The sequence below is a fragment of the Pituophis catenifer genome, unplaced genomic scaffold (genome assembly GCF_029215685.1).
Source record: "Pituophis catenifer annectens isolate HBS135680 unplaced genomic scaffold, rPitCat1.0.hap2 SCAF_2, whole genome shotgun sequence".
NCBI lineage: Eukaryota > Metazoa > Chordata > Lepidosauria > Squamata > Colubridae > Pituophis > Pituophis catenifer.
Genome location: NW_027256882.1, coordinates 147338826 through 147360025, shown reverse-complemented (window position 1 = coordinate 147360025; position 21200 = coordinate 147338826). Strand labels below are relative to the sequence as shown.

The 21200-nt window shown below is 39.2% G+C and overlaps 1 protein-coding gene across 1 annotated transcript in view; it reads right to left on the bottom strand.

The window, feature by feature from the left end:
• The window catches only part of BPTF (bromodomain PHD finger transcription factor), an 81561-nt gene that overhangs the window by 19305 nt on the left and 41056 nt on the right, over window positions 1-21200 (bottom strand). Inside the window, exons 14-25 of the mRNA XM_070937735.1 lie at window positions 21051-21175; window positions 18140-18268; window positions 17885-18035; window positions 16478-16601; window positions 12820-13072; window positions 10371-10532; window positions 7912-8063; window positions 7249-7372; window positions 6326-6546; window positions 5446-5668; window positions 2825-3714; window positions 1089-1171 (exon numbers count right to left, since the gene is read on the bottom strand). Of these exons, the coding sequence (XP_070793836.1) occupies window positions 1089-1171; window positions 2825-3714; window positions 5446-5668; window positions 6326-6546; window positions 7249-7372; window positions 7912-8063; window positions 10371-10532; window positions 12820-13072; window positions 16478-16601; window positions 17885-18035; window positions 18140-18268; window positions 21051-21175 (2637 nt within the window). The remainder of the gene's footprint in view (window positions 1-1088; window positions 1172-2824; window positions 3715-5445; window positions 5669-6325; window positions 6547-7248; window positions 7373-7911; window positions 8064-10370; window positions 10533-12819; window positions 13073-16477; window positions 16602-17884; window positions 18036-18139; window positions 18269-21050; window positions 21176-21200) is intronic.

Sequence of the window (21200 nt, the reverse complement as noted above, 5' to 3'; positions counted from 1 at the left end):
GCAGGAGACAATTAGTTCACTTAATTGGTTCGTGACTCTCAGAGACTTCTTGCCAAGTTTTGAAGATATCGGCCTGGCAGCTCTCCAAGCCAGATAAGGTCTGTGACTGTAAATTCTCCCTTGGAAGACTTTGCTGGATGTGAATGAGAGGAATTCACAGTAACTTAATAAAAAGGGTTTTTTGTCGGGACAAGGAGTCTGCTTCATGCTCTTAGGAAGCTTAGGTCAGAACACATAAGGAGCTGTCAGTTCTTAGCCTGTCCCATAAGCCTTGGTACCCAGGAGCCTTTGATAGGAAGGAGCCTTAGATATGACTTAGTTCATTTACAGAGCTGCCAAGCTGGGTCTCAGTGATGAACCCGCACACCTATCCAGATAGTCCAAATGTGGTATCTCCTGTGCCACTTTTTACATCTTACGTGCATCTATATCTGTGCATTCTTATATTAGCAATCTCACAATCATGTGGCTGGTTGGGAGTCATGACAGGTAATAAGTAGAATTTGTATTGCTTAATTTTGGGTAACACATCTGCTTTATGGAATAGAATTCTGACATTGGGAGACACAGAAAAACGTTTCTCCTTTTCATTTATCTCTTAAAAATATAGGTTTAGATCTTTTTTTTTTTTTTTTAAATTTGATTTATATGCTGCCCTTCTCCGGAGACTCAGGGCGGCTTACAATGCGCTAAGCAATCTTTGAAACTATATGACGACACATTTAATGGAAAAGGATGAGAAGGAAACGTTACTATTCCCTATGGCAGTAGCTTGCACTCTAAAAACGTCTCCAAATAATAGGGAGGAATGTCTGCAATATGAAGGTTATTGAGTGAGAGAGAGTCAGTCCTTCAGTCATACAGAGCTGGAGGGAAAAATAAATGCAAACAATAACGACATTGTTCTTCTTTTAGGAAATGTTTCTGCTCGTATCAGAAGAGCCCCTTCCATTTCCATTTAGTGTATGAGGATTCCAGTTATTGTGGGAGTTATTATAATTGGTGTTGCACTATCACATATTGCAGTGCAGTAGGAAACACTGGAAGACCTTTACAATTAATACCTGATTAATTACAATTTGCCTTACCGTTGATTCTCTTCACGCTCAGCAGGAGTTAATGTCTTTTTCTGTTTTAAGTGCTCTATCACAGCATTGTGTTTCATTACCACCTTGAAGACAGGGGGGGGGGGGAAAGTCAACAGATGAAAACTTCAGAGAGCAAGAAATAACTCTTACCACCTACAAGTAACTCAAAATCTAAGCACTGAAGAGATTAAATTGAAGGTGGCCTTTAATTGCCACCTTAATTGCCATTGCAATTTGGACAAAAGGTATTCACTTGCCTTTCTCTGAAGCAAACCTAAAGAGTTCCCAAAAGGAGGAAGAAACAGGAAAGGTGGAAATACCAGCTGCAGAGAAAACGTAGGGAAAGGAGGACCAAGCTGGGAGTATAATACCCCTCACATATACATATCCTTGCTTGGGAAGTGAAACAATTAAAAAAAAAAACCTATCAAAGAAAGGAATCTAAATAGACAGAAATGAGAAGACTTCTATAAGGAACACTATCTTAAAGTCGGGAAAAAAATCAGTCTAGCATTAAGAGTTTAGGAGAAACATTGGACCTAGGACCTAGTCCACCATCATGTTTAATGTTTCAGATCTCTCTCAGTATTTACCTTCCTCCAAAATGTCCTTTCTCTACTTTCCAATATAATAATCAGAAATTGACCATGCCCTGTAAGATAATTATCATTAAAATTTCTGCTCCTTATTAGATACTTGTCATATTCCTTTCCTTACATAGATTTTTCAAATTTCAAGAATATCCCAAAGAAAATGAAGAAAAAACAGGAAGGGGTTCAGAAGTGAGGTAACATTGATGTCCTAGACCTAGAGCATGGGATGAGATGGGAGAAGAATTTCTCCCACAGAAGACTACAGACTGGGACATTCAACTTTGGCAACTTTAATACTTATGGACTTCAATTCCCAGAATTCCATGCTGGCTGGGGAATTCTGGCAATTGAAGTCCATAAATCTTAAAGTTGTCAACATTGGACACCCCTGCCATAGATGTTTGATGGACTGTTCCCTGCTTCCTGGAGCAAAGGTGGGAAACAACCTATGCAAGGACTCTTCCTTCTACAGTAGGAGAAGTTAGATCATTTGTGTGATATATTTTGTACCCGAAAATATTTTAGATATTTGGTAACAGTCTTATCATACCTAGGATTCTTTTTCTTGAAATATATCCTTAATATTCTACAGTACAAAAGTACAAAAAAATACAAAAAAAAAGTACAAAAAAAAAAAAAGTACAAAAGATGACTCTTACTGCAATCTGCAAGTCCAAAATTCTAAAGGCTAATCACAGATGAATTCTGAACACTCTTGGTTAATTGAAGCTTTTTTTCAATTCTGCTGTTTAATTTAGAACTGAGGAGAGCTTTCTGTTGCTGTTATTATTCAATATTTTGAAAAAGTTATGTTAAAGAGATTTAGATTGAACATCTCTTACTTTGACAAGGAGAAAATAAAAGGTCACCAAGGATTTAATCCTCAAAAGCTCAATGATTTCTCCTTATCATACTTAAACCAAAGATGAAGCTAAATTTAGAATAACAAACCCCCCCCCAAAAAAACCACAACAACAACCCCCCCCTTCGTTTCTTTTATAACATTCTCAGTCAATCAAAGCTAATTCTCCCATTTTTAAAAGTTAATTTCAGGGGTGAAGGAAGGATTCACTTTGGTTCTAGTAAATGTAGCGATATGCCAACTGAGAAATAAAGTTTTGCTTTCCCTTTAAAACACTTTACCTGTTTTTGGATAATATCGCTCTGATTAGAAGCCTGAAGGGAGTGTTCCCGTTTTATTTCAATATGGTGCTGTTTTTTCTTCTGCTGTTGCTCTCTGAGCTGCTGTACCCTCTGCAGTTGCTCTTGGACGCTGGCTTGAACAGTTACTACATTCTGGATCTGGTGGGTTTGCACCGCGCTGGCCTGCTGAATCTGAATTGGTAACTGGAGCTTAATCTGCTGAGGCAGGCCACTCTGCTGAGCTTGAATCTGGGCCACCATATGGGACGGGAGCTGGGAAAACACTTGGACTTGCTGCTGAAGCTGCGGCACAGTAATGACCTTGGTCTGGGGGGGCTGAATCTGCAGCTGAGGGCGTGGAGGCGGTACCATGACTTGGTTGACAGTCGAAGCAGGTGACAGAGTTGGGACCTGGGATTGCTGGGTCTGAATCTGTACGGATGGATGTGGTTGGATCTGAACCTGCTGTGGGGCCACAGTCTGTACCTGAGTTGGCTGGATCGTCTGTCCTTTGGGTGGGGTCTGCAGATGCATAACTGGCTGGGCTTGGTTCTGTACTGGAGCTAAAGGCGGCCCTTGTGCAAGGCTCTGGGGTGGGGGCTGAGCCACAGCTGGAGTTATGGTCGACTGTGTTCTGGGTGGCTGTGCTTCAGAGGTGACTGCTGGACTTGGAAGTGAAGGTGGAACCTGAGCTTCAGGGGAGGGGTGGGTTTCAACTGGACCTGGCGCCTGCCCGGTCTGGGTCTGAGCCGGCGTCACAGTCTGAACTGAACTGCTTGGAGGCTGAGCTGAGAGTGGAGTAGGGGCAGGCTTGGGCTCTGCAGGTGGAAGCGCTGGCGTTGGCTGTGTTTGAGTCTGTGCAAGAGATGTTTGCTTCTGTTCTCCTGCAGCTGGAAGATAAAAGCAAGACTCATATTCACAGCTGCAAAGAACAGCTCCTCTGCCCTAAAAGCATTCATTACCCAATACCCAGTGATCTGAAGCCTGAACCTTGTGGTTTTTTAAAAATTATAATTTAGTTTTATAAAAACCTCCCGACTTAGCAGACATTCTGGGTTGTGTACTATTAAAATCCCTAAAAACAGAGAAAATAACATGACATAAAGTCACAGTGGAAACAATGTACAAAAACCAAGGGACACCACACACCAAACGGCACAACACCAGTCTATCCCAGAAGAGACAGAAGCCAAGTGTCTAAAGATTAAACAGGCACCACAAGAGGGAAAGGATCCTTTTTAGATTTCATCAGATAACCTTAGAGAGGACATGAAAGATGCCTACTGTGTTGAACTTGGACAGCCAAAAATGGTGAAGGCAGGCAGTCTCCCAGATAGTCAAACCCTAGGCTATGAATGACATTATAGCTAATAACCAACACCTTAAATTGCATCCAGGAGCTTACTGGTAACTAGCACAGTTTGCATGGGTATTAGTTGGGTGTATCAAAGTGTGCCGATAGCTGCTTGCACCACTGCATTCTGGATCAGTTACAGCTTGCAAGTGATCTTCAAGGACAGCAGGCAGAACCTCCTGGTCTCTGAGGATAAATTAGCACCATATAGATTCATCCATGTATTACCACCCCACCCCCAAGAGGCTTTAACCAGCCACGAGGGACATGGATCTAACAAACAAGTGGCCAGATCAACAACCATAAGGTTCCTGTCATATTAATAAACAGGAGAGGTGAGATCACTGAATCCTAAGGCAGTCCACAAATCAGGGGCCTTGGGTCAGACTTTTCCAGAGCTATTAACATCAACTGGAACCAGCCCTGGAGAAAGGAAGAAAACCACGAACTCTTCCTGCACCATATACAGCCTGGTCTTAGTTTCTCAACATATTTCCCTATGCTTCTCACTTCTTGGGTAATAATATCTGCCCTATGTCAGTTGTCCTTCCCAGTCTCTATCTTTTGTCCTCTAAAGACCCCAGAAAATCTTTAGCAATCTATCAACCTCCTTCAGACATCATTCATCACAGCCACCTCCCCTGCTGCTTCTCAGCAGGTTCAGGGCGGCCAGGTTCTCACACACTTAGCAGGTCAACTGCAAGGATCCGGTGAATCCAACCAAGCTTCTGCCACTCCAATTCTCACCATGACACCACAAGCCATCTGCTTGTTAAGAGACCAGTCTGCTTCATCTGCAAGCCTTCATGTCACACAATATCTCCCATTCAGTTGTGCCACACTCTTCTGGGTAGGCCCTCAAAACTTACTGCTATGAGCTGAGACTCACCTCTTGAACTCAGGGGGAACTGCACTGAATGAAGCCAAGATCGCATACACAAAGGCCTGTTCCGCTTCCACTAGAAAGTGGTCAAATCGTTTCTCCCACTCCTCCACAGGGCAACGTCCCATTCTTCTTCTACTCATATCTGAAACCTTCACTCCCCCAACCAGAATGCAATCTAGCACTGCAACCCAAAGTCCACCCAAGTGCTTCCAAAACAAAAACAGCAACAGCAGCAAAAGTTAATTATACTTCTGCCCAACAGTTATCCAACTTTCTCCCAATCATCACCTTGGGGAACAAAATCCCTAAACATTTTAAAGCTTGTATCAAAATGCTGAATTTTCCTTTTTTGGGGGTAAGTGTTATGCATAAAAAGTATACCTGATATTGAAGTGGAAACTGTTGTGGAAGTGGTGCTGGCTGCTGTAGCTACTGTAGCTAATGGGGTGAACAGAAAGCGCTGAATGGTACCATTTGGCATAGCGGCTTGCATCAGTTGTTGACCTGGACCTGGGATTACCGTCACACCTTGTGGGATCAACTGCAATTGCCCAGTTGTCTGACCCTGACCCTGAATTACTACAGTTAATCCCTGACTGCCACCCTAAGAGGAAGATAAGACAAAAAATGACAAAATAAAAGTTATTAATGTCAGTAAAAAAGCCAAGGCTGCTTTATGTTCTGAACTGCAACCCCATAAGAGTCAATATGGACACTGCAATCTGCACTCTCCAATATAGATGTTTTCTAAAAGAAGAAAATTTCCTACCAATAGTCATAGCATAAACCCGTGAAAATTTAAAACCGAAAGGAGAAACTTTGATATCATGATGTGAATCTCTTTATGACATCTCACAACTTACGTTTCAAGCACCCAAATACACTGAAGAAATGCATACAGTATTCAAAAAGCAGAGAACTGAAACTAAAGATGATGAAAAATATCTCTAAAATGAGGATAACATTTATAAGCACTCTGTAGTTTCACTTTATAATAAAATTTACCACTTGAAAAGAGCTATAGTCTTTTTTTCTGAATACATGGTTCATTCTAAAGAGCTGGGCAACAACAATTCCCCAAACCCCATTTTGCAGCTTCCGGAGATTCTGAAACCATGCTGCTGAAATTCAGTGGTCTATCACTGAATGCTGAGTTCTCTCTGCCTGAGGCACTCCCTGATAAAGATATCTTTTTTGATGTACTTATTGTGATCTTTTGCTCACTACAGGAGTCCCATTCTCTCAAATCATGGCTGGTTACCTGTCCTTGTGTGAGCTGTGTGAGCTGCGCCATGGTAAGCTTCACCTGTCCCTGTTGAGGCCGAGGAGGATGTGGTGGCGTGGCTTGTGGCTGCAGGTGCTGTGAAGGTATTCCTGCAGTTGTTGACACCTTTTGGCTGGCAGAAACTGTAGTAGGACTAGACACAGCTGTTGACACAGGCTGACCTCTGATGATCTGGGTGACCACTTGTTGTGTTTGGCCTGTATTAACATATCACAGGATTTTACAATCCTTTGGCCAGTAACTCTTATTAAAAAATTAACCCACCCAATCATTTAAAAAACAGCATTTTTTTCTTCAATAGTAAGATCCATTAACCAGAAAAATCAACAGTACACTGTTTAACAGAATCAGAGTTGGTTTCTTCAAAGGGCTGAAAATAGTTTATATTGTCACACAGTTAATAATATTCTGATGATTTTTTTAATGTACTGAATGCAATTGTTTATAGTACAGAATGTACAGAAATGTTCAATTTATTCTGACGCTCTGAGGGGAGTTGGGAATTGTGTATCTCAAACAGATCTTCCAATGCTGCAAGGCAAATGTTTTTGAAACAGTAGAGACTTTTAATAACCTTTTGTGATTGATGTTAACTATTCAAAAAAGAACAAAGATTGTACTAGCATGAGTTCTTTGCTTGAGCCTAAGCATCAGTTTTGATCCCGTTTGGTTCAAATGGGAAAAAGGAACTATGTATTACAAAATGCAAGCGGCCATTTAACTTTTAGTTCTGGTAAGAGTGATTGAATCTAAAGCTCTTAAGTGTTATCAATTATTTAAATACAAATCTTCAACCTGGACACGTTTGAATAAGTGGGAATGATACAGAAGAAAATTCAAAATGGAGAAACAAACCACAACCTGCACACACTGGAAATTATTAAAAAAAAATAACCTACTGGTTGGAATAACACCTTGCTGTACTACTACAGGTGTTCGGATGATGGTCTTTCCTAGAGTTGACTGCTGAAGAGGTGCTCTTATGACCGTCATTCCAGGCCGAAGAGGTGTCCCAGGCATTACCTGTACAAGTTACAAACAAACTGTTCAACTTTTTCTTATCCTGCAAAGAACAGCAGATATGCCAAAAGTAACTTATATAGATTTAAAAAACAAAGCTATGAAAATAAAATACTCCTCACAGAAGCCACAAGAAAGCTTTTTAAAAATCAAATTACATTTTTTTTTGTATTTAAACCTCTCTTCTTGTTAATACCCCAACACGTTTTTTTTGCATATAGCTTCATTCAACAGCAGCAGTAACTGCAGCATCTGTTCCCAAAATGACAGCCAGTTTATGATTAAAAAAATGCAAATGACATATTCTCAAGACATTTCATATCTGAATAAAGCAATCTAGCCCAGATATCCTGACACAGTAACATCTGAATCATATGTCACCCAGAACTGCCAGTCAGTATTGCCCCTGGTCAACTGAAGCAACCAAAAAGACAGGATTTCAATGTATTACAGTACTAATTAAAAGATAAAAACTGAAAATCATTCCAAAGTCACTCAAACAGGTCCTGTATTATCCTAATAGAAGAAAGAGTGAAACTTACTTGTGAAGCACTTGTTGTACAAACAGTCCCTGTATTATTTGGCCTAATAGTTACAGTTGCTGTCCTTGGCTGGAATGAAGTAAATGTTTGTTGGTTTGCTCCAGTAGTTGATGGAATGATGCCCAACACTTTTTGCTGCACCTGAACTACACCTATTGGGAGAGCAATGTATTTATTAATTTAAAAGCGCTGCCAAGTCACAAGATAACACACATATTATTTAAAATGTTACTCTGATGATTTTTTTAAAAAAATATTCCAACTTTAAAAACAATCATATCACAAATGACAAAGATTAGACTTGTGAATTAAATAACATTTTGGCTGAACAGTTGAATGTTGAATACAGTGAATACAAACATTTAATACTTCTGGGTTGTTGTTTTTTTATGCCATCAACCACAGTGTCCTTCTGGACAGGCTTTAGAGGTTTGGGAGTGGGAGGCACTGTGTTACAGCCTCTGTGGCCAGTTCTAGTCTGTGTTGCAGAAGATGAGAGGTCGGGACTGAAGGTCCCTGCAACGTGGGATGCCCCAGGGTCCTCATCTCTCTTTTTTAACATCTATATTAAACTGCTAAGGGAGGTCATCAGTGTGGTGTGTGGTGTCATCAGTATGCTGATGATACCCAGTTATATATCTCGACCCCTAGCTGGACAAGAAATGCTACAATGGTATCAACTCGCAAAGCATCCCTGCTGATCAAGTGCTTGGAGGCTGCAAGAGTCTGGATGGGGAGGAACCAGCTTTGACTCAAACCTAGCAAGACGGAACGACTTTTGGGTTTTTGGCTCTCTAGGCCCAGATGACATTTAATCTCTGATTCTATATGAGGTGGCCTACCCCCCGCCCGCCGGACTGAGTTGGTTATGCAATTTGTATCTCTTAGACTCATGGCTCCTACTTGAGGATCAGGTGGCAGCCATTGGAGGGGTGGTGTCATTTGCATCTGCTGTGCTAACTGTGCCCTTCCCTGGCCTGGGAGCCTTTCCTCACAGACAGGTCACTCATTGTAATGGACCATGAGGATGAGGGAGAAAGGTTGCCTAGGGAACAATCAGACAAATGGGGGAGGAGCCCATAGTCACTTAACAGTCATAAAAAGATACTCAGGAAGGACCTGACTTAACTGATCAGACATTTAAAAGTGGTGGTAGGAATTTTTCCTTGCAAGATTCTGTTAATGCAGCCTTACAATAAAGTAGATTTAGCTCACCTAGTCGTGTTTCCTGCCTGATTTTCCTGAGAGAGCTGACTCTCATGTCTTGGTCACTTTCTGCTTTGGATTACTGAAACACCCTTTATATGGAGCTGACTACCCTTGAAGACTACACAACTAGTCCAGAATGCAGCGGTAGCACAGTGATGGATGTCTCTAGGTTTATCCTTTTAATACCTCTGTTGTGCAAACTGCACTGGCTTCCAGTTTCCTTCCAGATACAATTCAATGTTAAGGCTCTAAATGGCACAGGGTCAAGTTACAACAAATAACATAATAATGGAGTTGGAAGGGATCTTGGAGGTCTTCTAGTCAACCCTGTGCTCAAGCAGGTGACCCTATACCATTCCAGACAGGTGGCTGTCCAATCTCTTCTTAAAAACCTCCAGTGATGGAGCAACCACAACTTCTGCAGTTACCTGCAGGAGCCCTCTTCCTAAGGGCAACTACCCATCCTACCAATTCAGATAGGGTGGGCACACTCCTAGTCTCTTCCCTTAAACATTGCCATCTTGTGGGATCAGGAAGTGTGCCTTTTCATAACCCCTGCCCTATGAATTGCCTTCTCCTTGAAGTTCAGCAGGCCTCTACCTCCTAGCTTTCCAAAAAGCATTGAAGACCTGGTCTTAACCTCAAGTGGTAGGACAGGGTGAGATGGATGAGAGGATTTAACCGAGAGACTGTATTTTGGAAGTTCTGCTTTAGTACCAGGTTTTTAAATTTTATGGTATTAGAAATATGTGTATTACGTTGTTTTATTATTGATGCTGTTTTAATTGTGATGGGGAGGCACAGTTTGACATGACATAAATGTTACAAATAAATAATGTTACAAACAAATAAATAAATAATAGACAATAGTTAAACTTGATTTCATTCATGTTTAAAGATAATAAAAATTAAATATAGTGAACATGATTATTTTCCAGTAGTACATGTAATAATAAACCCCTTGTCAGATTAAAAAAATTACAATTTGGGCCTTTATTCTGTTACTGGCTTCCTTTAATGTCTATCATGGATACTGGCACTGATTTTAAACACTATGTTTCTCACTTCAGACTGTGAAAGACAACTGCATGGGAATTTATAGATGCCAATGTGAACAAATGCCAGTCAGAGAAATTAAAGAAGAGATTATGAACAAATCCCAAGTAACCTTCTCTAAAGAAGGTCATAGATAATTTACTAGGAAACCCCCAATTAAAAAAAAAAATTAGTTTTTCATGACATTTTCCTACCTCCTTGAGTAGCTGGCACATTAACAGCAACTATTTTGCTATTTGCAGGAAGAGGCAGCTTTGTAATCACTTTGCCCGCCATGGTTACTGGACTGCTGGCAATCTGGAAAGTCTGACCACTGCTAGATATGGTGGTTGCTGATGTAGCAGCCGTGCTGGTGGCTAATAAACCAGAAATTGGGGCCAAAAACAAACAAACAAAAAATCCCAATGTATATGTGTAGATTTCTTTTGACACTTAACCCACATCAATAAATCAATCAATAGCAACAATATTTCTATTTTACTCTTCTGCCCAGATGACATCATTCTGCATTCACCTGGACTTTTAAACACACAGCCTTCATTAAAGAAAGGCTAAATAATCTTTTTTTAATTAGAGTTGGAGGGCAAGACTAAGTTTTATAAAACTATGGATATGGTAATGCATAAAAACATTTTCAATATTTATTACAACATTTAAGTTTATTTAAATACCAATTCTTCGGGGTGTGGAAGTCATTGGAACAAGCTCCTTGCTCTAAGACCTTGTGGCAAGTCAAAACTGATATATAAATTAACAGCTAGTTGCCACTTACGAACTCAAAAGAAGACAGCTTTCCCTCAAATAATTTTCTCCACGAATGGAGGGTCATCCTGTATTTTTCCAGAATTCAATAACAGAGGAAGATATAATTGAAAGCAGGGAGTGATATGATGGCTTAGAGTTGGAGCTCTTGCCTCACAATCAGGAGGCTGTGAGTTCGATCCTGGGTAGAGACAGATATTTCTGTCTCCGGGCACACTGAGAATATATCTGCTGAAAAAAAACTCTGCATTGACGACAGGAAGGGCATCCGGCCAGTAAACACTCAGCGCCATTCAGTTGCCCAGACTCCATCCCACAAAGGGATTATGGGGTCGTTAAAAGATGATGATATAATTGAAAGCAGGCAACTATTGCAGGAGGAGAAAATAACTGAACTGTTGACAGCCATTTTGATGTGTGTAGTGGTTAAGGTACTGGCCTAGAAATCAGGAGACTGTGAGTTCTAGTCCCAGTTTAGTCACGAAAGCTGGCTGGGCGACTTTAGGCCAGTCACTCTCTCTCTCAGACCCAACCCATCTAATTGGGTGGTTATTTGGGGAATTTAGGAGGAGGAAGGAGTATTAACTATGTTTGCCAGCTTGGCAACATAGGGAGGTAATAAAGGAAGGTAAAGCATGAGAAAAGGTGAAAGTGTCACCTTACTTCAAGGGAATGACACACGCGCATCATCCCTACCATCCTTTTGTTCTCTGCCATATGCAGAAGATGAGTCTGCAAGGCGGGTGTCTCTATCCTTTCTCTATCCCTATAGAATCTCCATTACAGACTTTCACCCTTAACACAGGTTGGAAGAAGGAGAGAATGTGATGCCCGATGCCTTGTAACAGGACCCACTGAAGTCAGTGGGGCTTACAACACAGAATCAGCATACACAACATTCCTTGGGGCTTGTTGCCCAGCACAAAGAATATATTTCCTTGTTGGAAAAAAGAAGGGGGAAAATCCTCAATATCCCAAGGATTTGTTTCCATAGTTTATATCCCAATTTAATGGAAGAAACTACTAGGCTGATCACAAACACTCTCAGCATCCCTACCTTGAATTAAAACCATCACACAGATAGCATTCATAGTTACGTTTGCTGAGTTCAGAATTCTACTAAGAATCTCCTTCCTTTTAAGAATGTGTACAGGTAGTCCTCAACAATCATTCATTTAATGGCCATTCAAAGTTACAACGGCACTGAAAAAAAGTGACTTATGTCCTGTTTTTACACTTATGACTGTTGCAGTAGGCCCGTGACCACGTGAATTCAGGCACTTGGCAACTGGCATGCATTTATGACAATTGCACTGTCCTGGAGTCATGTAATCTTGCCAGTTGGCTTCCGACAAGCAAAATCAGTGGGAGAAGCCACATTCACTTAATGACCACATGACTGATTTAACAAGTGAGTCTCCGCTTGATCCAACAAAGGCAATTTCTAATATCTTGTAAGCAGTATACAAATATATTATGCTGACAAAATGCACTGCCATCATACACGATTGCGGAATCTGTTTTTGGAAGAACACTCTAATTAGGCTTAATAATCCCAGGACGCAGCCTGCACCAGTCACACAATCGTCTTCAAGGCAGTTAGCGTGATGGTTCTGCTTTTCAGCTGACATCTCCAGGAGAAGCTGTCCGTAAGGAACTTTCTGAGCTGCACTGTTCAGGTGATGGCAATGCCAGGTTATGCAAACAGCAACTCCGTAAAACTATCTCTTAGGTGTAGCCCCCTCAGTAGCTCCCTGTAATTCCAAAAACCATTGCTGGCACCCCTGGTATAAGTAAGCTCCAATATTGTAAATAAAAACTTGTTACTACAGATCCAAGTTAAGACAACCCATGGAGAGTATATTTTAACTAATCATTTACCTGTTGAAGGCTGGCCTTGTTTAACCCAGGTAGCAAAAGTCTGGTGGAAATTCTTGTTTTGCTGGAATGTTACTGTAGCTGGAGATCCCATTTTGGTGGCCAGCACTACTTTGGCTCCACTGGGCATGGAGCGTGGTAATGGGCCTACTACAACTTTCTGAGGAGTGGAGACTGTTGTCACAGCACTGCTAGTTGTAGTAGCTGTAGCAGCTCCACACACGACAGGCACCTGCTTCTGTTGTTCCAGACGCTTCTAAGAGAGTTAAACATCATGATATCACAAAGAACAGCTTCCATTCATCCATGCAACTGTTTTATAATTCTTATCCCAAAATACAAAGGTGGATAACATTTGTAATTAAGAGATGTACAGGGAAGAGGGACAAAAAAAAGCAAGATCATATCATGCATGTGGGCAAAATGTAGTGGGTTTTGTTTTTTTGGAGGGGAGGGGGTGTATTTTTCTATTTCGGCAATCATACCAGACATAGTCCCAAGAATAAGAAAAAGTAGATTTGAGATCTGGCCTAGAAGTTGCCCATCCCTTATATAGACCAGGAAAACTAAGGCTTAATTTCATTTATATTTTTTGGAACCAAGCACTATTATCAACATTGTTAACTCTCAAGACCCTCTTTTCTGCTATGTTTTCAAAATGGACTGTGATGTATGTATGTGTGTGTGCATGGATGTGGATGTGGATGTGGATAGATAACAAATTTGACAGACTCAGTCCTCCAATCTGAACAGACGAGTACTACCATGCCTGGCTGCTGTCTCCACCACTATGGAGAAATGTGTGTGCGTGCTCGTGCATGTATGGCTGTATATTTATTTTCTTTCCAGAGTAGGCATTAGAATTTCATTTTTTAATGTGTACCAGTGTGTTCACACAAAAAAAGTGACAATAAAGGTTATCAAAAACAACTGGACAATTATGTAAATATGCAAATACAACTGTGTAATAAATGTGCAAAAGATAAGCTCACTCACATCATTCTTCAGGACATGCCACTAATTTGAGAAAAAATATTTTATAAAGTAAAGCCAGCTTTAATGGACACATTGCCATTACAAATTTTCAAACTACTATTGGAATACAAAAACTGTTATCCACCAAAGTCCTGAGCATATGAAACCTGCTATATTGTAATATAGCAACTAAGAAACTGACATACAAATAATATCCCTAGGCTCCTCCTTAGATTGGTAGCATTTCTGTAACTTGGCACTTTGAAACTCTAATTTTTGTAGCACTGCTTTAGGATGGCATTCATGAAAAGCAATACATATTTCTGTAAGTTAATTAATTCTGGCCTGCCTGAGATCATAGAGTCGTGGTTTCTGTCAAAGGATCCCCAAACCTTTAAAGCAAATGTTCAGCAGCAGTCAAGAGTTGTTCAAGTTGGGAGTCCCTGGCCAATATTTGAGAAGCTTTTCATACAATTCCTGCTTCCAGCTCAATTGGCACTTTTTACTTGAGAGAATTCCTCCACAGAACATCCAATTCACCAGATTCCACAACATGGCAGCTTGGATCCAACCCATTGTAATATGCAGTACTTGGAACACTCTGTGAAGTCTTTTATTATGACGATGAAAATAAATTTTTTAAGTATTCAATCAGGGATGTTTTTCTTAAGTAACACAAGTCCAATTCTTTAAAAAATCCTCTTATTTGATACTACATTTTTTAAAGACAACAGGGCCTGCAGTTATTATGTAAGATTTTAATTGGGCAATATTATTTTACAGCATACTGCAGGCACTTTGGATAAAGCTGCAATTCTAAATGACAGAGACTTTATCTTGAACAACTATTTGTAAGTCGCCTAGAATCGCTGTGAGCGAGTAGTTGGCTATATAAATTTTCTAAATAAACATATGGATCTGGAAGAAGTTAACACAATCCTCTGTGCTATTAATCTAGTGGATTGGACCCCCTTCACTATCAGGCTAGAGAAAACTGCCACAGAGATTACAGAAAGGAGAGTTTAGTAAATGGTGAACACCTCCAGGAGGGAAAGGCATTCCCTTCTCGGTAGGAAAAACATGGTACGCTTCCACTTAAAGAAGCCATCACTTGATCTTTATAGAACATTTCTGAGAATATGCGTACAGCTGCAGTGACTTCTGAAATGAAATGGTTCTCTGAATCTCTTTCAGACAGGATTCAGGCCCAGATATGGAGCAGAAACAGCAAAGCTCATCCCTGTCGTATGGGATGAAGTTGCATCAATAAACAAACAATAGCCCTGATCCTAACTGGACAAGAGAAGTAGCAAAGCTCGTGACCTGGTGACTACGTAGATATGGATAGGAAAAAACGGTTTTAGACTCCACCCTAGCAAAATGTAGTGGCTGTGTATTAGGAAGCTAACAATACAGAAATTAGTTCTCAATGGAGGTTGTGCTACCCCAGACAGAGTTAACTTGCAGTCTGAGGGGTTTTCGAGATCCCACCCCGGTAGTAGGTAATAGCCAGGACTTTTGCACAATTGTATTTGATGCATCAACTCTGGTCGTTCTTGAATAAGGAGGCATAGTGCCTATTCAGTCCTGCCCTTGTCATCATCTACCTAGATTATTGCAAAGATTCCTAGATAGGTTGCCCACCTGTCCATCCAGTATGATCTGGAAGAGAAGGCTCCTAAAGTCTCTTCTCCAAGGGAATTAAGTGGCATACAAGTTATAGGAAGATTATGAATCAATTTTGTAAATAAAGGCTTCTGAAAATCTGATATATATTTTTCTGTGTGTATATGTATGCAAGGATACCCATACTATTGAGTGGTTTCTGACAGCTGAAATCTTTTATTAATACGAATATAGTTCTAATTTGCGTTGCTATACTGTAATATTTAACTAAAAATTGGTATGAAATAGCATGTCTGCTAGAGAAGTAAGGACTGAACACTTTCCTAGAGTGTTTAAAAGAACTGGTTTTTTATGTCCTTGCCAATAAAGCATACGAAAAGAGGGTGTTCTAATTAATCCTTTTTTTTCCTCCCATTTTGCTTTTGCTATTATTGCTTATTTTGTTCACGAATGCCAAATCCAGCAACAAGTGTTCTGTTTCATTTTATATTAATACATAGCCTGATTTGGGTGAGCGTTTCACTTGGAAAAGCAAAATGGACATAACACAAAGAACCAATGACATGTAAGAGGAAAAGCAACTGTTAAAAAGAAATTTAGGAAAATGACAAGAGTTAATTACCAGATGTCAGCCTTGGGTGCATGTTTCATTCACAGATTAATTCTGTATCAAAGGTTATATAAATATATCTAAGAACCCCATTTCCATTCCAACATGGAAGTGTTTCTGATTGCATACTTGGTAGAACGCCAAAAGTTACATTCACCAGACCCTGCCAAATTAGATATTCTGTCAACATCTACCTTAATAGCTTTGAAACAAAAATTTGGAGAGGCATACAACCCTGCAGAAAAGCTTCCACATAAAGTGTAATGTAAGCAAGTACAACAAATCTCAAAAATCTGAAGAACCAATTTATATTCCCACTATGGCGTTTCATATAGTTTTACTCATAAGAACATAAGAAAATGTTCAAGGAAGACACACTTCCATGCTAATTTGCTAATTGTACATAAATGCAAACTTTTTACAGGTGGGACTTCTAAAAGGCTACCCCACCTGTTGGGCAGCCAATCGTTGCTGTTTGAGTTGAGCCTCCATTTGAGCCTTGAACTCCTCTGCCTTCTTCTGTTCACTAACCTTAGCCTGTTGTTCAACTGCCTGGGCCTTTTCCTTCTCCACCCTGCAAAAGAGAAGTATAGAAAATACCGAGTATTATCAAGGAATTACAATTTTTATATCAAGAGAACTAATTTCCAAGCTATTAGTACAGTGCATCTTAAGTTTCTGAAATTTTCAAATGTCAACATGATCTTATCTTATAAATTATTCTTCCTTTTGAAATATTTTATGAATGCCCTTAAACCTGGTCCTCTGCAAGTCTAGAGGAAACTTGGATCTAATGAAAATTTCCTGCTGGGAGAAAAAAGGGAATGTCTCATTACATTTTCCTTATGTAGCTCCGGGTTGCTCTTCCTATGCCATTCCCATGACAAGAAAATTGGAGAATTCCATTCATATCCTTTATAACCAACTGTTGACCACCTCTGAATCTAATTCAAGACATTGCCTGCAATATCTGATTTGCCTGCTGCATTGGTTGAACTATCTTAATGTCCAGATGACGAAGTTTACCTAGATGAAACAATGGATGATATATCTTTAGTAAGTGAAGTAGGGTTTAAAGCTTAAAAACTAGCTCGGAAGAAAGGTGCCCAAACTGAGACGGGGAAGGTAACCCAATGCATCAATTCTGATTAGCACCAGATAATACTGTTATTGTGGTAGGACTTATGTAACTCATTGTACGACAAATATGAAAGGACTTTATTGCCTTATGTTAAAATAAGCCCGGCAACTCCTAAGAGAAGCACAAGGAAATGAAGGCAAAGAAAGTAACAGGATATAAAGCTACAAAATGCTATTGTTACTTATTTATTATATTTATAATGCTGTCCATTCCATTAATAAGGCAAATTTTGATCTAATGATGAGATAAATGAAAGGGTAGGGATACTGAAATTTGGCAAGTTTCCACTTTCAAAATTTGATTTTCTTGAGTACAATCAAGTTTTAAAAAAAGAAAACCTGGAAAAACTAAACAAGATTTTGGACCCGAGTAGAATTACCACAAAGCTGGGGAAAGAAAACATATACAAAAGAAATTAACTATGCAAAAGAATGAATAGAAATGAAGAAATAGGAAACAAACGTGACTGTAGACTTTTATTAACTAGAATCAGTTTATTGCCTCAACAGCTATTTTTTTTAACATTACATTCATGGAAATGAAGAAACAATGGTTATCAAGTGAAGTGTACTTTTTTCCTGTTTGTATTTCCTGAACTGCACTTACAGTTCTGTGATTTTTCTGAAGTTTCACTTTGTTAAACCAACTGGCATAATTCAAATGCATTCAAATATTTACCTCAGTATAGCTAGAACAGGTTTCAGTTATCACCTTACCTTTCAGAAAATGCTTTTATCTCCCATAATTCCAACTCCTCCTCTGCCACCCAGGTTTCAATGATGACTGGTCCTGTTTGTTTTGGTGTTTCTGGCCTTTTGGGCCTCAAAGCACTCGATCTAAGACCCTTCCTCTGAGGGGTTGGCGTTTCTGACAAAAAAAGAGACATCAATCAATTCTCAGTTAAATATCAATATGAAGATAGGTCATGTTCGTCCAGCTAGGTTATTGGTGTATTTTATTCACATGTTTACCTTTGGGGGCCTCTGGAACACCAATAGGACAAATAATTTTCCGTATGCAGTACTCTGATCGAATCCCATATGGTCCAACATCTCTCCGTTTGATTATTTCAGTTGTTGTAATTTCCATTTCTGATGTTTCTAGAAATATATTTGAACATTCATTCACCCATGTAAAAAGACATTACCACAAATGTTAGCTGAAATTCTGGAGTTTTGGTTTAAAAACTGCACATATAGTTTGTTTTAACATATATGCAGAACCCTGCCCTCCCTCCAAAAAAACCCCTCTACTAGTACTTCATATTTAACCTCCATTATTGATTTGAAAAAGTTTAAATCAATTGTGCAGTATATCAGGATGCTCTTTAAAATTTTGTAACTTCAAGCTTAAGTTACTGATTAGGTGAACCCGTAATGAAAGTGAAATGAAGTACAGAAATGTGACTAATATTACTGGATTTTACGTGTAGTCCGCAATTTACAACCATTCGTTTAGTGATCAAAGTTGCAACAGCACTGAAAAAAGTGATTTATGACCGTTTTTCACACTTACAACTGTTACAGCTTCCCCATGATCACATGATCAAAATTTGGGCCCTTGGCAATGTATTTATGAGAGTTGTACTGTCCTGGGATCATGTGATCACCATTTGCAACCTTCCCAGCAGGCTTCCAACAAGCAAAGTCAATGGGGGAAACCAGATTCGCTTAACGACCGAATGATTTGTTAACTCGTTAATGAATTACAGTGAATCACTTAACTGTGGCAAAAGGGTCATAAAATGAGACACAAATCATTTAACAAATGCCTTAGCAAGAGAAATTTTGGGTCAATTGTGGTTGTAAGTATTACATTTATTTGATGAAAATAGTTGCATATTTTGAGCATCTTTAAGATAATATGCAGAATAGCTATAATTTTAATAATATTATCCTGTTTTCCCAAAACTAAGACTTCCCCTGATAATAAGCCCAATAGGGCTTTTGAGTGCATGCGTTAAAATAAGTCTCCCCCTGAAAATAAACCCTCCCCGAAACTATTTAAACCCAGAGCTGGAAATCAGGTAAGACGGCAAGAAGAGCCCCATCTTGCTCCATGCGCCCTAAAATAATAAGACCTCCCCAAAAATAAGGTCAAGTGCTTATTTCGGGGTTCAAAAAAATATAAGAGGGTCTTATTTTCGGGAAAACACAGTAATTATTTAAAAATAATAATTAAAGAGTAACAGAACAGACAAAAAAGAAAAGTCTACTGCAATTTCTAACTGCCAAAGATTAAAATGAATGAGAAACAGAAATGTCTTTTCTACCAGGCCAGAAAATGAGTAATTCATTGACTAATTCAGAACTCTGCCTTCTATGGCCCTTGAACCAACTTTAAAAAACTTTTGTAAAGCAAATAGTTGAGATTTGCGTCAGAAGGAATCTATAGTAGCTTGCTGCATTTGGAGGCAAGAAAACATCTGCACAGAACTAGAGAAAAGCCTTTTAATATTGTCATGCCCAAATAAATTCTGATCTGGAAAAGTTCACTGACAATGATCAAGACTCAATCCCAACTCCATGATATTCTCCCTCAGTATCTTCTTGCAAATGTTAAGTAGTGCAGGTTTACCAATTAAATGTCTAATGTATTAGACATGAATCCACATTAAGCAGTATTCTCTTACAAGCAGTCTATACATGTTACGCTTAATTAATTAAATCTTTATGCCACCCATCTCCCCTACAAGGTGACTCTTGGGCAGCTTACAAGTTAAAATAAGTAAAAAATAATTAAATTATTAAAACATTAAAAAACTATACAGAATAAAATATTATTAAAACTCTACTAAAACCAAAACTAATAGAGTTTTAACTAGTTTTGCACTGTTTTTTACACTGTTTTCTTTTTAAAAAGTTATTCTGAGAATCGGTTTTTAAACTGATTTGTTTAAAATTGGTTGTGTATACTGAAACTCTGGAAATCGACAAAGATGCTTATGGTATTTCTGACTCTAACAAAAAGTTATCCTTCAGTTCCAAGATACTGGCTCAATCACATACCCTGGGCCCCAGGCTTCACCACAAAACCAGGTCTTTAGGGCCTTACAGAAAACCAGTAGGGACATAACATGTCTAATCTCCAGGAAATGATGTTATGCTGAACTCCTAATATTGATGGAATACTGAAAGAGTGAAAGACTTAATAAAAATGAGCCTGGCCAGCTAAAAGTCAACTTACAGATATTTATATTCAGATATAAAGTCCTAATAAGCAATGTTCTATGGAAATGAGTATCAAGAACTTGGCTATTCTTCCCTTCTGTTTGCCCAGCAACAAAGACCGCTCTTAAATCTGTTAAACCAGTATTATAATATTCAACAGACAAGATGCAGCTCTCTACAAACCAACAGTGCAAACCAGTTTACAGTTTTAGTTTATAGGAAGTATTTTAACCAGTTCCCCCAATTTAGATATCACAGAAAACCCATGGTTAAATGAACTGTGTTGTCTTTTATGCTTGAGTTTGGTTTCTAATACCAGGGAATGGTTTTCTCTCAAACCAATGTCAGCATGCTTTGAATTTTCTGTTCAACAGAATCCAGGTATGATGCAATACTAGAGTGCGTCAGTGGTCGGCATTTCTGGATATCTTCTTTTTAATAAATATCTTCCTACTTAAACAACAATATCCAATTTTCTTGCTATATCAATTTTTTTAGTCTGTGTTTAGTAGTGTGACCAGTTTCCTGTTACATGGACTGAAATTAGTTTCAGTTTCATTCACATACATCCAAGTGTGACATATTGGGTGGGAATAAACCCAAAACAGAATTTCATAATAATAATAATTGATTTCAGAGTTCTAGTTCCCATAATATATTACGCATTTTGAAAAACTCTTTAATTATCCAGATTTCTGAAAGTCAACTCTACCTGTCCGTGTAGTTCCTCCTCCTGGTGGAGGTTTGGCAGCCATGTCATCCCACTTTAGGCATGCCCAGAGTAACCTCAACATGAGGCTTACCCCTGCCAAAGATTTTACAGTCTGAAGTCGGTACCTGGAAAAAAACCAAAAAGAAATTC